Source organism: Ailuropoda melanoleuca, chromosome 7, assembly GCF_002007445.2.
Source record: "Ailuropoda melanoleuca isolate Jingjing chromosome 7, ASM200744v2, whole genome shotgun sequence".
NCBI classification, from domain to species: domain Eukaryota; kingdom Metazoa; phylum Chordata; class Mammalia; order Carnivora; family Ursidae; genus Ailuropoda; species Ailuropoda melanoleuca.
Genome location: NC_048224.1, coordinates 26494373 through 26509591, shown reverse-complemented (window position 1 = coordinate 26509591; position 15219 = coordinate 26494373). Strand labels below are relative to the sequence as shown.

At 55.5% G+C, this 15219-nt stretch overlaps 1 protein-coding gene across 5 annotated transcripts in view; it reads left to right on the top strand.

The window, feature by feature from the left end:
• Window positions 1-3329: 3329 nt before the first annotated feature.
• Window positions 3330-15219, top strand: part of PAX5 (paired box 5) — a 188668-nt gene continuing 176778 nt past the window's right edge. Inside the window, exon 1 of one of the 5 annotated variants that reach the window (XM_034664128.1) lies at window positions 3330-4068. Coding sequence is in view for 3 of the 5 variants with exons in the window: in XM_011224566.3 (XP_011222868.1) it covers window positions 4023-4068 (46 nt within the window). In the remaining 2 variants the exon portion in view is untranslated. Of the gene's footprint in view, window positions 4069-10709; window positions 11909-15219 lie in introns of those variants that run through there. The other 4 variants (XM_011224566.3, XM_011224567.3, XM_034664127.1 and 1 more) reach the window with 4 other exon arrangements.

Here is a 15219-nt window from a genome sequence, read left to right as displayed (position 1 = left end):
TCCTGCAAGTCCAGCTGCGGCCTCAGCTGCTCCCAGAACTAGGCCCCCAGCTTTAGGGCGGGGCCTCCTCCTCGCCTCCAGCCTGGACGTCGGCTCCCACCCACCCCCAGCGCAGGCCCCAGCCCAGAGCCCCAGGGTCAGTGTCGTTACCCCCGGCTTCTCCCAGGGCTCGCGCGGAGCGAGGCCCAGCGGCGGACCCCGCTGGTCCAACCTTTGCTGGATTCCGGGCTGGGGATCTCGGGCGGGGGGGGGGGGCGCTGGGTAGGAACCAAGCCCCAGTCCCGGCTCCACAAGCCCTGGAGTCCTCGGGCGTTTCCTGGCCGAGTGGAAGAGCCCGAGCCAGGCTCCTCTCCTCCCGACGTCGGCCTCCCCCTCCCTAGACTGCGGCGTCTTAGCTGGAGGGAAGCTCACAGCGTGCCTAGGCCAACCCCTTCTGCGACTCTTTTCTTTTCCTGTCACTCTCTGTTCTCGGTTTCTGCTTTCTCCCTCTTACAGAATACCAGAGCGCGCGGGACCCGGAGAAGCCTCCACACCAGCCCCTTTCCTGGGCCTCCAATCAGCCCTTCCCCACAGTCTTGTCTCTCCCTCGACATATTTCTGTCTCCATAGATTCTCCCCGCAGTTCCCTGCCGGTTTAACCAGCATGTCTCTCTGTCTCTCTAAATCTGCCTCTCCCTTTCTCCCTGGTGTAGCATTAAACAAATCCAGGTGTATCGAGATTGGAGAAATTCAGACAACGTGGACAGAAAGAATGCCTTATTCGGTCCTTGCAACATTTCCGGGCACTACAGTTTGGCTTCCCCTTGAGGTGGTGCCAGCGCCGGTACCGCCATGCAGGCCGCAGCTACCGAGGAGCCGGCTCGCTATCTCTAGCTCTCTAGCTGTGTATGCGTACGTTCGAGTGTGGATTTATGTGTCTGTGGTTGCAAACCAGGGCAGGCTCTCCAAACCGAAAGCTGAGCGGAGTTGGGTTTCTAGGATTCTAGAGCTGCGGGCAAGTGAGGTGGGGGACTTTTCGGGGGTCCCGACGCCGATCTGCGCCTAGACTCCACGCGTCCCTAGCCCCCTGCCAAGTATCTCTAGGGCCAAAGCATCAATTCCGTGTGGTCCGAAGAGGTTCTCCACCTGTTCCGCGGCGGGGATCAGCCCCTCGGTCCAACACTGCTGGAGTCGGGGAGGTCCGAAGCAAGCTGGCCAGGCGCAAGGGGAAACCGACCCACAGCGGACAGAGTGCGCGAGGGAACGGCGGCTGGGTCTGGGTACCCCGCGGGGGAGGAGGTGTCTCTCTGAATTCTGAGCCTGGCACTGGCTCCGCGCGGGCCGCAGGGTTATGACTAGGGGCGGGCGCCCCCTCGGGAACGCACATTGGTTTCGCGTTGGTCTGGAGCGCGCAGAGTACGACGCGGCGGCGCTGGGGTCAGGTATTAAGGAGCACCGTGAACCCATCGTTTCTGATGCTTGGCCTAATCCTCTGTGCACTTCCTGGGTGCAGACAGGAACAGAGTAGTGGCCGGTGTCTCCTCCCTAATCCAAAAGCCCCACAAATCCAAAACACACATGCAAAACTCACCAAAGCATCTCATAAACACAAAAACTAAAGCCAACACAAGAAAACATAAACCAAAACCCCATCCAAACGCTTGGCTCGTAAAAACAAAATAAAAATCGAAGAAAACAAAGCACAAACACAAAATTCACCTAACACAAAACACACAAACGACACCCACTAATACAAAATCAAAACACATCAAAGCACCGCGCAGAAGCAACAGCCTTCCAAACGACACACAAAAAGACAACCTCCAAGGACAAAGTACAAAACACATAAAAATTAAAACCCACAAGACAAAACAAAAGCCACCAAAAGACCAAGACTCATAGAGCCAAACCCTCTAAAATGAAATCCACGAAAAAACTACACGCAAAACACCCGAAACAAAAGACTCTTTCATAGATAATGAAAAGAAAATTCACGGGAAACAAACAAAAACAAAACAAACCCTCTAAATAGATAACAACCCCAACTACTCCCGCCCCCAGCCTGGGGTGAAATGTCAATTCCGGGAGGGCTTTTGATCTCTAGGCGCGGACAGGCCGCTCCTCCTCGGCTCTGCGACCCTGCGCGGGCTAGGCAAGAGGGCGGGAAGCAGGGGCTGGGGCTGGATAGCGGAAGGAAGAGTCCAGCGCTCGGAGAGGGCCAAAAATCAAATCGCCGGGGCAGGGACCCGGACTCCAAGGCTGCAAGAAAGAGGCGGCGCAGGGGGACTGCGCAGATTACTTGGTGGGGGTGGGGGCCGCCTGGGAATCCACAGCCACGTTTCCGATTGTCGCGAAATCGGCTCAGTGGATAAGAGATGTCCGGTTCCCGCCAGCCTCCCCCCACCCCCTTTTCTCGAGCTCTGGGCTCTTCCCCCTAGGTTGCGGCCCAGCCTCGTGACCACCCCCTCCAAAAAACAAACAACACTCTCGCTAAGGACGATTCACTTTCCGAAACTGCCATTGTCCCGAGGGCCAAGAGTCCTCCTGCAGAGCGCTCCCCCCGCCCTGGAGAACCTTGCCCCTTCGACCACCCCACAGCGGGGCCCCACAGACATCCAGCGGCCAAGCCTTGCAGCTGGACTAGGGACTGGGGAGGGGGGTAAGGGAGTGAAGTTTTAAGCCTGGGCCGAAGAGAGCAGGCTTGGACATGCCACACCACTGCCCGGTCTCTCTCAGGCTGATTTCCCCTCTGGAATCAAGTCCTTGGTCTCGGACGCGCAGCAACGCCTCCGGGCTTGAGGGAAAAGGGATTCCATTTATGGGCCGGGGTAAGGTGTCCAGGACTCCCGCCAATCTCCAGGACCTCCTGAGATGGTTCTGCTCAGCCCAAGCGTCCAAAGCAGAGGCCCGGATTTTATCTCCAGCATTTCACCTATGCTCCAGGCCAGAATGGGACATGATGTGGGAGGAAGCTCTGGGACCAGGAGGCTGAGTGGGGGACCTGGGCACTTTAGGGCTCTGGCCCTACCCTAAAGTGAGGGACCCGGCAATGGTATTAGAGCTGCAAATTTGGGTAGGGGTGGGGTGGCTGAGAACTCTGGGGGCGGGCGCCGCCCTAGGGGTGAACCTGAGGAAGCTGGAACGCCCCCCTCTATGCCTGGCGACACTACTTGCCTTTGCATCCCCTTCAAAAACACCTGTTTGGCAGGGTGGTTAATTTTTTAAAAAACAAAAACCCGGCCTGCACCCGCCTACGCGGCAGGGCTTACACCTAGCGCGGTCACCCGCCTCGAGCACCCTGCACGGGGCCGCGACACCGAGACGCAGGGATTTGTAGAACGTGCGGCCACGAGGCCAGGGCTTCCCGGCTTGCCTGCGGTCCGCACCTTCCCGTGGGCGCGCGGGCTAGCGCCCGGCTCCGTTTAAAGCCTTCCTTCCCTCCCCCCAAACCCCTATAAAAGTCCAGGGCTGCGCGGCAGCGGCACTGCTGCTTTCCCGGCCTCCTGCACTGCTCTGGCCCGGCCCGCCCCGTCTGGCCAGCTGAGCAGGCCCGGCCCGCACAGCGCGGACACCCTTTCCCTGATCCGGCCGGCAGTGCGGGGCGGCACGCTGGGGGCGCGGCGTGTCTGGGGACATCTTGTGATGTTGGCGAGAACAGGACATGATCTCACATGGCGAGAAGCTCTTTAGTTCCTTAATCATTTCACGGTGCCTTCGGATGCTTTTTTTCCACCTAAAACGTTTAGTTTCAGCTCAGTGATCAGCTACCCCAGCTCGGCGGGGGAGCGGAAGGCTTGAATTATTCCGACCTGTGAGCGGCCCCTGGCACCAAAAAAAAAAAAAAAAAAAAAAAAAAAAAAAGGGGGAGAGAGAGAGAGAAAGAAAGAAAGAAAGAAAGAAAAGGAAAAAAGACAAGAAAAAGAAAAAGAAAGAAGAAAAGAAGAAAGAAAGAAAGAAAGAAAGAAAGAAAAAGAAAGAAAAAGAAGCACAAAAAAAGTGGAAACTTTTTCTCCCCTGTCCACTTCAAGTTCTGAAAAATCAAAATGGATTTAGAGAAAAATTACCCGACTCCTCGGACCGGCAGGACAGGTAGGACCGCGATTCGGACTCCAGGCGTGTTAATTCCAGAACCAGGGCAACTCTGGTCCTCAGGCACGTCGGCCCTGGGGGAGGGAGGGAGCCGCATTTTCTCAGGGATTGACTGCGTGTCTGTCTGCGGCGCGTTTGTATGTCTTTTCACCGATTTGTTCACACACTTCTGTATCAGCCCAAGTGTCTGTGAGTTTGTGTTTTCTTCTGTTTCTGAATGTTTATGTGGGTGACTGTCTGGGGGTCTGAAAGTTCGTTTGGGTCTGTGTGTTTACATAGGGGCTCAGAGTGTGCATGAGTGACACTGAGTTTGTACGTCCCTGTGTATGTATTTTCAAAATGTGTGTGTCCAAGAAGTGATGTGCCCGTGTGTATGCGTATCCTCATACTCATCAGTGTGTTAGTGCGTGTTTATGAGTTGGTGTTTCTGGGTACCGTACTCTGCGTATCCAGAATGTGTGTCTGTGAGTGGAGTAGATGTACTTCGGGTAAGTGTCTGAGTGTACATCTACTCTTTTAAGGGCCTGTGTTCCCCCGTCATATCCCAAGTGCTTTTGGAAGTGAGAATGAGGTGGTTACACTGTCCCCTCCGTTTCTGGATGTCAACAGCTGTTCACTGTGTCCATGCCAACATACACAAAAGTGCCTGTCTCTAGGCACAGGGATGGGTCTAGGGCTGTGGGGGTCTGTTGTGCTAAGCCTGTGACTAGTCAGGCTCAGCTCACGTTCTGTTGGGAGAACCAGGAGCGGAGGTGTGATTTCAGGGTGTGCAGCCCCTCGGTGTGTGGTGTGCACTGCTTCACTCTGTGGGCACTGCGGGGTCCACCATTTGTATAAAATCGTCTACTGTGGCAGGCACAACCTCGGCAGGGGAGGGCAGGAAACCCATAGGCTAGTTGTGACATTTCTAGGGACCTCCAACCCGCCTTCACTTTCACCTAGACAAGCCTTTGACAACGGTGTGTGTGTACAGTGCGCTCAGGTTTTGCCTTGTGGGTGCTGCTCCAGTGGAGGAGAGCACAAGTGGGTGCACATGTGTGCCTAGCCTGGGCATCCAACGCTGGTGCCTGTGTGCACACGGGCCTTCCTGGCACAGGGCCCTGCGTGCCACCCACAGGCCCAGGCAGTGGGTAGCAGAGTGTGTTTCTAGCAAAGAGGAGGTTGCAGGCAGCAGGAGGCCTCAGTTTGTCCTGAGATTAAAGCTGGGTGTAGGAGACTCTTTTACTGATTAGACCAAGTGTACCAACCTCCACCCAAACACACTTCTGGCCCTGCTGGCAAGAATTATTCCATTTCCCTTATCCCTGTGGATCTTTGAGGCCTTACCTCCACCCGAGCCCTAAATACAGGTCAAAAAGCAGAGAGAGGGGGTGGATTTATACTCCAAACCCAGGACAACTCTCTGGGCATAGATAGATTTCCAGAATTGTAACAAGTGGGTACAGAAATCTAAGAGGTGGGGGGGCTCCTGGGTGGCTCAGTCATTAAGCATCTGCCTTCAGCTCAGGGCGTGATCCTGGCATTCTGGGATCAAGCCCCACATCAGGCTCCTCCGCTGGGAGCCTGCTTCTTCCTCTCCCACTCCCCCTGCTTGTGTTCCCTCTCTCGCTGGCTGTCTCTCTCTCTCTGTCAAATAAATAAATAAAATCTTTAAAAAAAAAAAAAAGAAATCTAAGAGGTGGGGAATTAAAGAGGATTCCCCAGGGTGAGGGTGTAAGAAAGGGAATCTGGAAACTCCCTCTGCTCCATCCCCACTCCCCTCCCCCCTTGGGTCCCTTGGGAGGTGGGACTCCCAGAGTTGCCTGCATCAGGTCAAGGACTAGGTGTTCTGTGTATGTTGGGAATGGGTCAGAGGCACGTGAGGGTCTGGGGGAGTGTCTTCGCGGCTGGCGGGAGAGACTCTCACTTCCAGAGCTGTCTACCAAGAATGTAATTCAGGGCGGTCGATGGGCTCTTTGATTAGTTCAATCGCCTGAATAATGGTTTAATCAATAAAGCATTTCATTCCTCAGTAAGGCGGACCTGAGTGGGGCTGGGGGTCCTAGTCTGGCCCCAGTTTAAAAATCTGGAGAACCACGCCCCCTCTTCTCCTTTGGACTGGGGTGAGGGCCGCCTGCCCTGGAAAGGGCGGAGCTCCCTTCCAGGTGACACTGCACTTCCGCCTGTCTGCACCTGCCTGGGCTCCAGTGGGGGAGGGAGGGGGGAGAACTGAGAAACTGGCCAGCGGGGTGGGGGGGGGCAACCATGTATGCTTTTAGGGGTTTTGTTTGGGCTTCAACTTGGAGGCCTTTTTTGGGCCACTTGACCTCCTTTTCCTTCCTTCAGAACTATTTTCCATTCCCTCTCTTGACCTCAGTTTCCCCATCTGTACAATGGGGAAGGAGTATATATACCTTTTTAGCTCTAAGCCCAAGATCAAGTAAGGTCAGCATGAAGCACAGAGTCACTTAAGGATCCTCCTGTCTAACCTCTTCATTGTGGTACCAAAAAGGAAAAACTGATGTCCAGAGAGGGGCAGGGATTTGTCTGATACCATACAGCAAGGTGTATGGAGGGAGTAGGACCAAAAGGTGACTTCTTTGCCCTTAGACCCCTCATTCTTCCTGGGAGAGGAGGTAAAGCCCCATCTCCCAAGACCCCCTTTGGAGAAAAAGGACTATTGGCCAAGTTGGCTTAAGGAACCCCAGGCCAGGAAGGCCAGGAGAGGTTGAACACTGTCTCGGCCCTGGCATCCAGTTCCCCAGCTCTGGAATGAGCATGTTGGAAGAACAATCCTTCCTAACCATGGATCTTCATCTTTCAGCACCTTGGGAAAGTTCTCCCCAGTAGACATATAGGGAAGCTGAGCCCTAGGAGAAGGGGCCCGTAGCTGGAAGTCTTTGGGAGAAAGAAAGATAGTACCAGAGCCCCTGGCCTGCAGGTGCACTGCTAGTGATAACAAACTCTGACAAAGGCAGTTGACATGGTTCTTGAAAAATTTGGTTAAATTCTCCTATTTTTCCACCTACTTCAACTATGCCTACAGAAAGATCCTGATCCAGGTGCAGGAATCCCACAAGAATCCACTCTGCCCAACTATCTGTGTAACCTGGGTCAGTTGCTCTTTTTCTCTTTGATACTTTAAAAATGAGGATCAGAGAGGGGGCACCTGGCTGGCTCAATTGGAAGAGCATGGGACTTTTGTGAGCTGGAGACCCATGTTGGGTGTAGAAATTACAAAACAAAACCTTTATATATATAAATATATATATATATATACACACACACATATATATATGTATATATATATGTATGTGTGTATATATATGTATATATATGTATGTGTGTGTATATATATATATATATATGTATACACATATATATATAAAATGAGGGTAATGAAGAGAGGACCTACCAAGTTAGGACTGTGATGGGAGCAGCATCTCTGACTCTCCCAAATTGAGCAGCTAATCTGAGCCTTGTAGGCCTTGCTTTGCCTGAAGCAAGAGCAGGGATATGGGCTGGAGGAGTTGATTTCAGGCCCCTAGAGCCCTATAGCAGCCCCAACTCCCAGACGCCTGCTGGAGGGGCGGACTTCAGGGAGAGAAAGGGGAGGCAGGGAGGGAGTATGTTCTGAGTGAGGGCCGGTTGCTGACTGAAGATCAAGGTGGACATTCCTCTGGAGGTATTTTGGCTTCTCAATTAATTCTCAATGGGTTTTCTTTCAATAGCGAAGCTTTCAAAGGCAATTCAACTTCTATAAATTGAGTTTCTCCCGGATGGTTTCCTTTCCCAGTATCTGCCTCCAGCGCTTAGCACAGGGCCCTGCCCAAAGCTGTGCGGTCGGGAAAGGTAACCCCGCGACGGTTGCACACAGCGAGTCCCGACCGGATTCAGCGATAGGGCGTTGAGACCATCTCCCTACTAGTCTAGTATATCTCTCATTGCTTGTCTCCCTGCTAGTTTCACTCGGACTCGTGGGCTCGTGAGCCCTCGGAGGCAGGACTGTGGCGCAGAAGCCTGGCTTCGTCTTGAAATCGTTGTGTAATCTCGCGCTCGTCGCGTTACTTCTCGGCGCCGCTGTTTGGTGGCCTGTAAGGCTGGGCTAGGTGGCCAGGATGACAGGTCTGGTGGTGCCTCTTGGCGTTAGAAGTTCCCGGAAGACAGCCAGTTTGAAGGCTGGAGGCGGTGAAGAACCCCTGCCCAGAGGGAAACTCCCTCTGTCCTGGGCACCTGTCGCCTCACACATTAGGCAGCTCAACACCGTCCTGAGGCCCGCACACCCTCTGTGTGAAATGGGAATCCAAGCTATTTCTGCTCGGTTAATATCTACGGTTCCATCCCACTCCTGCAGTTCTCTGAGGACTCTGCCCAAGCCGCACAGGTATCGGAAGGAAAACTGGTTTGTGCCGGCATATCATACCTAACTGGAACCTTTTAATTTGGCAGCAGGCACCCCCTCACTCCACCCCCAAACTCCCTGCCATCCCAAGAGGGGCTCTGTAGAGGCACTTCTGAGAAAGAGGTTCCTAGCCCACACAGCCTTTCCTTTACCTTGGTCTTCCTATGTGACCTTGGACAAGGCACACCTCGGCCTCAGGTTACCCGTCTGTAAAATGGGGAAAGCATTGCCTCAGGGCCCCTTTAGCTCTAAGACTTTAGAATTTGGGTTTCTAGGCCTGAAGTCAAGGAGTGGGGCAAGAGGTGGAGGTGTCACTGGCTGCGTCCCTCAGGGAGTCCCTACATTCCCGCCTCTCCAGGAACGCTGAGCCTCCACATCGAATTCTAGTCACTTTTTATCTACCGTGGGCCATGGGGTGGAGAGAACCTGGGAACCCTAACTCATCTGGGTTCCTCTCCGCTTTTCCATTCTTCCTGTTCCGAGGCGGAGGTGCAGTTGAGGGGTTGAGGGAGGGACGATGGGGAGGGGGCCGAGGATCCGGACCTGCGGGGTTCAAGACAAAGGAGAGAGAACGCAGCCACTCCACCCCAGTGCACACTGCAGCCTTCTGGGCCCCGAGAGGCCCGCCTGGGGCCGTTTAACGCAGCTGTGCCCTGGAGGGGGTGGGGACGGTGTCAGCACCGGAAACTTATCTGCCGGTCAGGGGCAGCTGGGTTTGGGACAGTAACAGAAGATGAGACCGAGGTCCGACCCCAATGCAGGGGTGTGAGAAATGGGGCAGAGGTAGAGAGAAGGGAGACTGAGGCAGGGAATGAACCAGGAGCCCTCTCAGAGTCAACCTGTGCTCTATCTTAATTATAAGCTCAGGTCTGGAGCAACCATCTCAGTCCCTCCCCTCCTTTTTTGTGGACTTAAGTTTAATATTAGGGGAACATTACTTGTGAATTAGAAATGGTGGGTCTTGGGACCACTCCCATGAGCCGCTGGGGCAGTAGTCCTCAGTGTCTTTGCCAATGCCTCCTGGGTGTAGAATGGCTGTCACAGCTTCCTTTTCAAAGTCCATTCCTTTGATTGTGGTCCCAGGGCCCCATACCCCCGAGAAACAGACTCACTTGTCAAAACTCTGCCCTTCTGGACCTAGGAGAGTCTGCTAAAAATCTACCCATTTTGTCTTAAAAGCAACCAGAAATTCCCCGGAAGAAGGAAGATGGGCTTTTCTCTACAGCAGCCTGGTAGCTTGCCTGGCTTGGTGCAGCCATTGCAGATAGAACTTGCCTGCCTACCTGCCAGCTTCAGGGACTCTCATTAGCACTGGACTAACATGACTGGCTTCATTTAGTTCCCAAGAAGCCTTGCTCCAGAAGCAGAATTACCCCTGAAAACAGAAGCCTTCAGTTGCGCATCACTAGCCCCCAAAGCATCTGGCAGCTCCTGGTCTGAGGCTGGAAAGGCTCGGGGCTCAGTGCTTGGACAACCTGGTCCAAAGCCTCAATTCGTTTCCTTGCCCAGGAGCACCCTGATTACTAACTTTAAAGGAGTGTGAGATTTCTTTCCCCTCAAAGTCTCTGCCTTTCTGTTAGCTCAGAATTGGGGTTCCCTGGGGGTAAAATTGAGGGAGGGTGTGGACGAGAAGGGGACAGCAGCGGCTGAGTAGGCGCTTGATAAAATTATGAAATGTTTCCTCTGGAAGGCGCCTCCATTAAAGACTAGGTAAGCCAAATCTATCCATTTTACATATGAGGAAACTGAGCTCAGAACGGGCTAGATGTGCACACACTGCGAGTCTATCCTGAATCTGGTGGTGCTTAGGTTGAAAACAGGATCTCTACTGCGCTCCTATTATTCCTCCAACATCCGTGTGCATGTTTTCAGGAGACTATTCCTACCCCCTCACCCTTCCCCTCCCCACCCCCACTTTGGCTGCTCCCAGTCCCTCAGGGTGCCCCAGGGTCCCAACGCTGCGGCAGGGAGGTCAGGTTCCCGCGGGATCTGCGGCGGGACTCTCCAGGCCCTGTGTGGATCCCCTTACCCCTCCCCCCACCCGCGCTCCACTAGGCCTTCGCCCCGCGCGTTTGTCAATGAACGTGGCGCCGCGGCCTGGGCCCCGCCCCCCATTCTCTCCTATTGCCCAGGTATCCGCTAATCAGGCGGAGCCCGCCGGTTGCTCAACCAATGGGGCGGTGTCTCGGGCCAGGGCCGGATGCCACAGCTCTGATTGGCTCGATAAAGCGTGATTGGCAGGTTAGCCCCCGCCCCGCCCCCGCCCGGAGGGAGGCTGAGCCCCGGGCGGCGCTGTCCACACGCAGCGGGTCCTGAAAGCGGCTCCGGGGCGGCGCGGTGGCGCACTGTGCGCGCCGAGCAGGCGGAGGGCTAGCGCCCGCGGCGGCAACAGCAGCGCCGGCAGTCAAGCCGACAGCGGCTCCATTTGAGCACCGGCAGTCCCAGCGGCCTTAGTGGAGAGGACCTTCACTATCTCCGTCCCTCGCTACACGCCGGGGGCAGGCGCGGCGGCCGTCCCGGAAGAGGCAACTGAAAAACAGTGGAACCAGACCCCTGAGAGAGGGCAGGGGGGCTCGAAGAGTTGGTGGGCGTGAGGCAGATACTCAGGCGCGGAGGAGACTGTCGCTGTTGTCCCCATTTCTGGTCCCGGCGATGGGGGAGCATCGGGGGCCGGGGGAACTTTGAAGGCAGAGGGTCTGGGGGTGTGAGAGCTGCAAGCTCCTGGGGACTCTGGAGTCACGGCCCCAACGTCAGTGACGGAAGCGTCTCCGAACCCGCCGGGGCCTCAGCGCCGCCAGAGAGGAAGTTCTTTGCAACTTCGTCCGAGACGTCGGAGAGCCGAGTGGAGAGAGGCTGGGGCTGCAACTCCAAGCCCCAGAGACTCCGAGAAGCAGAGAAAGGATCCGGTGGAGACCGAGGGGTCGAGGAGAGACTCCAGAGGCAGCGAGGCCGCGGAACCAGCCTGGCAGCCGGCGGGCCTCGCTGCCCCGTGAGTGAAGCCAAGGGCCGTGTGTCCCGCAGGCCTCCTCAAAGCTGCTCCTACCCGAGGCCGGGGGCTCCTTGCCGTCCCGGAGACGGGCCCGTACGCTATGCCCCCAAAGCTACGGGTTCCTTGGCCGCAACTACTCCGGCCCGGGTCCGCAGCCGCTGCCTGAGACAGCCCAGGAGGGAAGCCACCAGGAGTTGCGCGCCCCACTCCCAGCCAGACTGCACTAGCGCCGTTTCCCGCCTCTAAGCGCAGCTCTCGGCGATCTCCAGCGGAGCAGCTCTGAGAAAGGCCCCGAAGCTCCAGCAGCGTTTTCTGAGCCCAGATCGCACGGTACCCGGCCTGGTGGCGCGGCTCCCTAGCCGCGCTGGGCAGCCCCTTGGCGCCGGGAGGCGGCGGCGTGGGCCGGCCTGCAGTCTGGAGCGCCCCGATGGAAATACACTGTAAGCACGACCCGTTTGCATCCATGCATAGTAAGTAGGCGGCAAGCTCGCTTCTCTCACTCTCCCGCCGGGACGGGGTTGGGTGTGCCGGAGCGCGAGGCAGCTACCAGGGCCGGGAGGACTCAGGGCTTCAGTAGCAGCGCAGTCAAGTTGGCAAAGTGCAGTGCTCCCAGGCAGGGCATGTGGAACGACGCGCCTGGTTCCTCCGGCCAGAGGACCTGGCACCGGGAATCCCGCCTCCAGCAACGGGTAGTATAGCCTTCGAGCTGCAGCCTCTGGGGGTGCTCCCGCAGCAACATCTCAACATGTTGGGAGCATCCTGGCTCGGACCTGAAGAGGGCTCCAGGACTAGCTAGTTGGAGGGCAGGAAGTTGTAGGGAGAGGTCAGTCTTAAGTCTAAGACAGCGCCCCGCACCCCATCCCCGGTGGCGCCTTTTTCAGCCGTGGGGCTGATGAGGATTGATGCTTGGAGGGAAATTGGGCCCCCAACCAGTGCCTGTGTGCATATATGTGTGGAGGAAGAGGCTGAGAGGTAAGCAAGGACGCTAAGTTCAGAGCTCTAAAGGCGTCCTGGAGTTGAGAAATCAACGAAGTGGCACTCGGTCAGCTGAGCTTAGAAGCTGCCAGTTCATATGGAGAGACCGTTAAAGACACTATCAAGTCCTTCTCTTCAGGACACTTGCCACATGATGTCTTCTCCCCTTTTAAAAAAATCAAGAAGTCAGTCAGTCATAACAGGCGTGCCCCCCCCCTTTCTGAAAGCCGCGGCGTGTGTAGGAGACGGGAAGGGTCATTCTGGGCACCAGCGAGGCAGACCGGGCTCCCTGTCCCTCAGGGATCTGCCAGTTCACCCTTTAGCACAGCTTCCTGTGAGATGAGCGCTCCTCTCACGGTGAGTAAATGCCGGATTAGATTCGGAGATTTCAAGGAAATTCCAAGTGGAACGAATCGTGTTTCCCTTCTGCACGCTGCAGAGCTGGGCCGGAGCAAGGCGCCAGGCTTTGGCGGCATCCAGCGGGGTGTCCAGCTCGAGTCCCCACGGGCGGCAGGTCAGGGAGTTGCTTCCGGACTGGGAGCTTACCCCAAGCCAGGTTCCCCTTAGACAGCCCAGGATCCTGCTTACCCAGCCGTGAGTCCCCTATTTAACAAAGGCATCATAGACCCGGCTGGAGAGAAGGGAAGCTTCCCAGGCGAATATGTTGGTTTCTGCCCCGGAGGGCCGAGTGGCCTGATAAGCAGGAAAATGCTGATCTAAGCCGCTGGGGCTGGTTGCGGGCAGGTCAGTTTTTCTTTGTGTCAATTTTCTGAATGCAAGGTAATCCACCGAAGCAGTGGGGAGATTTGCACAGAGAAGCCGCTTGCACCGGTCCTACCCCAAACGATTCCTCACCATTTGGGGCCTGTGCCAAAACGGTTTCCAGTCTGTGGTGACCCCAGCGCCCCCGGCAGCCGTCTCCTGCGCAGACTTGAGCCATGCTCCGGGGAGGATCTGTTCTCGCAGAGTGATCAAGAAAACAAACGAGTTGGGGTCAATACTCTGAGAGGTGGGCAAGCCTTTAGCTCAGCCAAGGAGCGAATGGGGGACAAAATGGGGAGGGCTGACCCCTGCACGTCTCTCCTCACCAGCCAGAATCCACAGACCCTCACTGCCTCCTGCGCAGAGCCAGGAGCCCTAGGGGTCGCTGGACCCTTGGGGAGGTAGCATCAGAACCAGTGGTCTCCGGGGACAGTGCATAAGGGTGGAGAAGGTGGTTCCTTCCAGGTATGGTTAGAAAAACGAAAAATGCCGGTGTCTCTATCTCTCCTTGTCCAGGCCTTCATCTGCCCCCTCTTGGAGAAGTGCTCCCTCCTCCTGTTTTCAGTCTTCCTGGCAGCATGGTGGGGGCTGGACCCCAACCAGCCTAGCTTTCAGAGCTGGCTTCTCTGGAAGCGCCCTTGGTTCTGACGCCTAAAGCTATTTGCTTGTACAATATAGGCCCACCCTGGGCCCCAGTTTGTTGGTGATTGAGGGGGGTGCACAAGTAGATCCTGAGAGGTTGCTGGTGTAGTAGGGGTTCAGACCAAGTCCCACTTCCTCATCTTCCTGTCTGGCCCTGGTCAGTTTCTTCCCTCTACTTCCCGGGGCCCCCACCCCCTTTGGAGCAGGACAGCTTCTGTGGGGAGGTGATATTGGGGGAGGGGAAGGCACTGCTGGGAAATTGGCTTCTGTGTTCTCTGCCCTTACTCCCTAGTCTAGATTCATCATTTTCATCAGCACAATGGCCTCCCACCACCCCTGCCTAGATGTTTCCTTCCCTCAGATATGGTTTCCAGTTATAAAGGACTTTTATGGCCAGCCTTCTACCTGAGGGTCATCTAAACCCTCAGCTAAACCCATTGTACAGAGTATGATATTGAAGTCAGAGAGACAAAAAGACTGACAGGAAGTTCACATGGGCAAAGCTGGAGCTGGTTCTTGGGTCTTCCAGGATTCACAGAAAGGGAGAGGGCGGGACTCAAGATTCCAGAGAGAGGGCAGTGGACTGTTTGAGTGAGTACACACATGTGCAAGGTGTTTTCTCTGGCTTAACTATATCTGTCTCCATGACCCGACTGTCCATCTGTGTCAGCGCCTGTCTGCCCGTTTGAGCCTGTTAAGGAAATTTCATCCCTGCTCTTTCCCTGTGTGTCCCTTCATTTATCCTCTCCGGTGCCACTAGGAGGAATTTCAATAACCCTGTGGGGTTTTGGAGATGGGTTGTCCCACTGAGTCAGCAGAGACTCTCTTCCCACAACCCTTTGGGGTTGGATAGGGCCCCTAGTGAGTAGTATGTACTTATCGGGGCCTAAGGAGCTTCTTTACAGGCCAGCCCTCAGAGACCGGAGCCACAAAGGCCTTGGGGTATCTTCAACCCTTTTCCCCCAACCCTCCTCCAAACCCTGCTTGGCCAGCCCTGTCGGGGCGGGCCTGTGTTTCCCTTGTATCTGTGTGTCTGTTTCCTGGTCTGTGCCTTGATATGTTTGTATCTGTCTCTGTGTCAGGCCCTCTGAAAATTCTACTTGGTCCTGGGAAGTGTGGCTGAGAACACGGACCCCTCAGGGGATGAAGCCTCATCCAGCTGGAGTCCATAGGAAGTAGAGGCTGGGACTTGGGTTCTCTGACGAGATGCAGGGCTGGAGCTGGGGTCCCGGAAAACAAAGATTCCTCTCCACAGAAGTCCTCTGTCTTCCAGATGCCCCTTTACTGGGCTTCCTCCATTTTCTCTTTTGGTCTTCTTGTCTCCCACCGTACACCACACTCACCTTTCTTTTCTTTGCCTGTATTAGCCAATCCATTCCTTTCTCTCCTCCTCTGCCTTTCC